Here is a 6,135-nt window from a genome sequence, read left to right on the forward strand (position 1 = left end):
GATAGATTAAAGATAGATAGATAGATAGATTAAAGATAGATAGATAGATAGATTAAAGATAGATAGATAGATAGATAGATTAAAGATAGGAATATAGATAGATAGATAGATAGATAGATAGATAGATTAAAGATAGATGAGAGAGAAGGTACGAGAGAGAGGACAGCAGATTTACATAGAGAGAGAGAGGAGAGAAGGTATGAAGAGAGGGAGTAGAGAAGATATGTATATATAGATATGTAGAATATACCTGGAGTAGAGTTATCATAGATAGCCAGATGTGTAGAATGGAGGCGCATCCATAGAAATCCTCATGGACTTCATCGTCCGCTAGATCATCTTTCTCTTTCTGTACATGTGCTTGAAGGCTGTGTCTTTCTCCAACAAGAGAAGAAGAAGAAGACCCACTTGCCGTCAATGCTGTATCATCGACAGGGCCGCTTATATCTTTCTTCGTAATGATCTCCGTCATATTCTTCTTTGTCTGTAGTCTTTCAGAGTTGCTTGAGGAGAAAGAAGAGAAAAGAGAAGAAAAAGAAGAAGGTAAAGGAAGAATCTCGAGTAGACCTAGAGCCTGTTGAAGAGGGGTTGCCATTCCGCATGCAAACAGACAAAAAAGAAGAGAAGAAGAACAAGAAGAAGAAGAAACTGCAGCAGGAGGAGTCAGGAGAATGAATACTCATTACAATGCGAATGAATGAAGACTAACTCTAACTATTATAGCAAGACGAAGAAGAAGAAAAAGAAGGAGGAGTTTAAGACTCCTTCACACCGAGACTGTCCCCTTCCCTTCTCACACATACATAGGCATACAATACATACATACACACACATACACGTTCATATTCATAGATAGACATATAGAGAGATATACATACATATTCACACATGTACATAGACATACATCTTCATATACATACGTATTCATACACATATGCTCCGGTCATGGTCAGCCTCTCTGGTGCTTCTTCTTTTTCTTCTTTCTCTCCTTGGCTTGATAGATGTCTCAGCATCACCTCACCCCGGCTGGAAATACACCTCTCGGTGTAGGCATGTGTACATACACCTGAACGACTTCTAGGACTGCGTCTGCGAAGGCGGACACGAGGGAGGAGATCATTTGAATGGAGAGACATGCATCTATCTTTCGTTAGTCTACCTCGAGTCAACCTATCTATTGATCTACCTCTAGGACACCTACCCATCTCCTATCTACCTTTGCTCTATCTACCTATCTCCTGTCTTCAATGTATGTCTCTTTAATCTATCTATCCTTCTATCTGTCTATCTACATATCTCTGTCGATTCCTTCATAGTAAAGGGAAACTAGAAAGATAGAAAAGAAGCCCTCTTCTCCGTGTAGATAGACTCTGCAAGATCTCAGAGAAGAGCAATCATGTCTCTTCCTCTTCTTCTTTTCACCGTGATGTATATCAACAGCATCAACACAAGAATAGCAGAGACAGTTTCAGGGCCTATAGACAGCAGTATATCCAGGAGCCTCTTCCCAGCAGGATGGCAGAGATTTTACCTGTACAGCTGCTCTTCTTAACTTGACGTCTGCGTTCGGGTGACTGCATGCGGTAAGATTACGAACCCAAGCTAAGAAAAAAGTGAGATCTCTAGAGAGGATTTTCTCTCTTCTATTCTTTTCAGTTCCTTTTTCACAAGAAGATGAACTTTCCTCTCTCTCGTCGACCTTCTCCTCCTTCTTCTCCTCGTCTTCCCCCTCATTCAGCAGGGAGCTCGACTTCTCTCTCTCTTCATTCTTCTTCTCCCTCGTGTCCATCCCTGAGAGAAGCGGTCCATTATCTCTAGCAGCGGTCTCCTTCTTGATCTTCTTCATTTCTTCTTTTTCTTTTTCTTGATCTTCTTCTTCTTCTTTCACAAGACTTCCTTCACTGGAACTGAAATTGGTTGCAGCAGGAAGATCTCCTTCTTCTTCTTCTCTTCTGCTTTGCTTCTTCTCTTCTTGAATGTGTAGAAGGCGAAAGAGAGAAGCCCCGAACAAGATGAAAGCCCTAGAGACTTCTGTGCTTCGCGGATAAGCTTGGAGAAGATTCACAGCTTCTCTCATTGTCGAAGAAGGAGCTGAATGATCGAGAAGAAGAAGAAGACCATCACGATACGAATGGGATTTGGAAGGGTCTCTTTCCCCAAGGCCTTTTCTTATTTCTTCTGAAAGAGAGAAAGAAGAAGAAGAAGAAGGAGTCATTGTAGATGGTAAGGATAATGAGGAAGAAGAAGATCTTTGAAGAAACTTTCCCCCTTTCTCTGCTGCAGACATGTCTAGGAAGGATGAAAAGATCTGGCAAATAGATGAGAGAAGACGAAGCGCTTCGGCATGCAAAGAACCCTCAAAAAAGCTCTCCACTGCTTCCAGAGATCTGCCCACTCTCTTCTTTTTCATTCGTGGATGGTCTCCTATCATCGTATTACTTTCTTCTTCCTCTTCTTTTTCTTCTTGATCGGTCTTCTTAGGAGCTTCTCCTCTACGAGTGTTGGAGAAGGAGTGATCGGTGCTAGATCTCTCTGACGTATCTTTGAAATTTCTTGTCTTTCTGTTCTTCTCGCCCTTCTCTTCATTTCTTCTTCTTCTTTCTCTCCTTCCGAGGAATATTCTTTCAACTGACTCCCATAAGAAACAGGCACCTCTCATGAGTGACACGGAAGACAAACAAGAAGAAGAAGACGACAGAGAAGAAGAAGAAGATAGCGAAGAAGAAGAAGAAGGCGAAGAAGAAGAAGAAGGCGAAGAAGAAGATAGCGAAGAAGGTAGAGAAGAAGTATGAGTTTCTTGTGTATCGGTAGGGGAGTTTTCTGAAGGAGGTACGAAGCGGGAAGGGAGAAGAGAGAAGTGACTCTTCAGTAGCATCGCGACTCTCTTCTTCTTTAATTGCTTTCTACAAGCACGTACACCTTCTTCCAAGACCAGTGGATGAAGAGACAACTCATGGGCTATATGAAGACACCCTGCTACACGGCTTAAGCAGTCATCGAGACGTACAAGAAGAAGTTCACGGGGAGAAGAGAAAGAAGAAGAAGAAGAGAAAGAAGAAGAAGAAGAGAAAGAAGAAAATGCTTCAGTGATCAGGCCTATCAAAGCTGTCGAATGAAGAGGCACCAACTCCGCTGGCGTTAAACGGTCACTCGACCGAAGAAGAATGGGGAGAAAAGAAGAAGAAGAAGGAAAGATGTGATGCTTGTGGGATGTCCCTTGTGAATTCGAGGGGAAGAACACTTGGCAGAGCATACATCCTCTCCGAGGTAAAGAAGAAGAAGAAGTTAACAGTGATAGCCCTGATAAGCTGTGCATTTCTTGATCGTCGTTGAGAGATTGTCTATGAGGTGAAAGAAGTATTTTATCTTCATCTTCTCTTGAGAAAGGAAGAGAAGAACGAAGAAAATCCGCCTCTTGGGGAAGGGGAGTTGCTACATAGGGCCAAAAGAAGAGAAGGTAAGAAGGCGGGAGCAGGGCGCACGCGCATCGCACAACACACTTCGAGACCGCATGTAGCATGTCGATCATTCCCCGAGACTTCTCTTCCTCCTCTTTCAAGAATTCCCTGGTCTGCTTCCCAAGAAGATCACGTTTCTCTTCACACGTAGTCGATAGAGACAAGCCAGCAGGGGTGGTAATAGTAGGAGGAGTAGTAGTAGTAGGTGACAATGCTGAGGAATGAGAGGGAGAAAGAAGAAGAGGATCCATCTGTCTTGCATTCTCTGTCATATCATTCTTCTTAATGGTCGCCTCTAGAGAAGGAGGAGAAGAAGAGATTTCGGAAGGTATGGGATGAAGATAGGAAGAAAAGACCTGTAGACTCTGTAGGGCAAGTAACCGATTGAAGGGTGCTAAAGCCTTGATACATATGTACTCGAGATGCCAGCAGATTTGGGAAGTTAAATGAATAACGAGATGCCGACGAGGAGAAAGACAAGATGAGAAAGAAGAAGAGAATTCATGTGTCTTTTCATGTAAGCTATACTTAGGAGAGAGGAGACACGCCTTCATGTCTTTCCTATTCTTATCATGGTAACGTTCTATCCTAGATGAAGAGAGAAGATGACACGAAGGAGAACAACCCTCCTCTTCTTCTTCTGTCACTCTTCTTCTTTCTCCTCTTCCTCTTGGAGTCGTGGGAACGGCAATCTTCTCCTCTGCATTCTCGCTCTTCTTCTCAGCGCTACCAGTGAAGGGGCTCTTCAAGGAGTCACTAGGAGGAGAAGCAGAACTACTACTACTACTAGTACTACTCTTCCTCCTACGACTTCTTTCTTTGCATGCGCTTGTAGGACATGTATCTGGAGAAGAGATCGAAGCGCTATTGGTCCTTAATGTCTCGACGTAGTTTTCTCTTCTCTTGAAATCTTCGATAAGAAGAGCTTTAGACTCAGGCCTCTGAAGAATCTCGAGTAAGAGAAGAAGAAGGCCATTGCATTCGTTGCTACTTGGAGAGGGTTGCCTCACCTTAAGACCAGTACACACGGCACAAGTTAGGATGTCTAAGAGGACTGATAGAAAAGAAGCTTGAGAACCTTGCAAGCGTATCGCATGTAAAGCATAGCTAGCTAAAGCTCGAGCTGAAAGGAGGCGTGTCTGAAATAACGAAGACGAGAGACACCGGCGTAACTTCAAGAGAAGATGACCTATCCATAAAAAGGAAGAAGATGAAGAAGATGAAGATGAAGAAGAAGAGAAGAGAATGGAATGAAGTGGAGGTCCATGGCAGGCAGCTGACGCGAATTCAAGACGAGAGACAAGAAACAAAGTCGCTACGATGGCTCCACCTTCTTGTTGACAATCCTCTTCATCCTCTTCATCTTCTTTCTCTTCATCTTTCAAACGAAGACACAAACTTTCTTCTTCTTCTTTTGAAAGCCTTCTTTCTCCAGAAAAGACTGTGTGGTTCTCTTTCTTAATCTTCTTCATCTCCGCGGTGGACGTAGCGTTTCGTAATGTTTCCTCCTTGTTCTTCTTCAATTTATGAATCTTAGTGCATGCAGAGGTTTCTCTCTTCTCTTCCTTACTCAGAGTGTGAAAGATGATATGAAGAAGATCAGCAGATTCGAGAAGTCGGATATCGACACACGACTGCTCCCCTGCTGCTGCTGACGAAGAAGAAGAAGGCAAGAAGAAGGAATGGCGATACTTCGCACCGCTACAGAAAGCGAAGACTGGAGAAGCAGGCACATGAAGAGACTGAAAGAAAGAAAGAAACAAAGAAAGAGTGACAAAGAAAGAGTGACAAAGAAAGAGAGAAAGAAGTTCCAGATGGCTTTCGTCTTACACTGTCGTGAGGTGAGAACGCATGCTCTTTGTGGAGAAATTCTGTCTATCCTGTCTTCAATCTATCTTAATTCTATCTATCTATCTATATCTTTCCATGTATCTTTAATCTATCTATCTATCTTTAATCTAACGTCTCTTTGACCTCTCTATCCATCTATCTGTCTATTACAGGGATCAGAGAAGGCGAAGAGAAGAGAGGCAATGAGAGGAGCGATAGAAGACGTTCCAGCATGAAGTGGTTGATCCACACAAACCAATAGTCGACAGAAAGAAAGATCACCTCTCTACTCCAGAGAGAGACACAAAACGCCGACTCTTTCTTCATCTACTTCTCACGGTATCTCTAAGGCGTCCCTCCTTTCACATAAGAGTGAGAAAGAAAGAAAGAGTGAGAAAGAAAGAGAGGACTTACATCGTTATCTTTGCCTGCGAGTCTTTTTACGGCAGCGACAAGGAGAAGCGAGGCGGCGTTGCGTAGAGGGAAGTACGAGATTGACGTGCTACTACTCCTCACTGCAGCTACCAGGGCTAGTCCAGATAAAGAACTTCCTTCAAGAGCTCCAGACGATAAAGAAAAAGAAGAAAGGAGTTGGTGGAAGAGATCTTTACCACCGGATTTGGCAGGGCCGATTTGAGTTGAGAGAGAGAGAGAGGCAGTCGCAGTGGCTAAAGAGCTAGTTCGAACAGCCGTACGTATAACATTAAGGCAATGAACTCGCCGTGCATAAGCTGAGCCAGAAAGGAAACATAAAAAAGGAGAAGAAATGCATATAGACATCCTCCTACATATCCCTTCATAGATACAAATCGATTCATATACATGCATACACACATATTCATACATA

At 43.1% G+C, this 6,135-nt stretch overlaps 1 protein-coding gene across 1 annotated transcript in view; it reads right to left on the reverse strand.

The window, feature by feature from the left end:
- Window positions 1-253: 253 nt before the first annotated feature.
- The window catches only part of CSUI_004174 (heat repeat-containing protein), a gene marked incomplete at its 3' end in the record, with an annotated part of 7,043 nt that continues 1,161 nt past the window's right edge, over window positions 254-6,135 (reverse strand). The window contains exons 2-4 of the mRNA XM_068064367.1: window positions 5,703-6,017; window positions 1,532-5,200; window positions 254-574 (exon numbers count right to left, since the gene is read on the reverse strand). Coding sequence (XP_067923654.1) covers window positions 254-574; window positions 1,532-4,930 — 3,720 coding nt within the window. The remainder of the gene's footprint in view (window positions 575-1,531; window positions 5,201-5,702; window positions 6,018-6,135) is intronic.

The sequence above is a fragment of the Cystoisospora suis genome (assembly GCF_002600585.1).
Source record: "Cystoisospora suis strain Wien I chromosome Unknown contig_1917, whole genome shotgun sequence".
Taxonomy (NCBI): Eukaryota; Apicomplexa; class Conoidasida; order Eucoccidiorida; family Sarcocystidae; genus Cystoisospora; species Cystoisospora suis.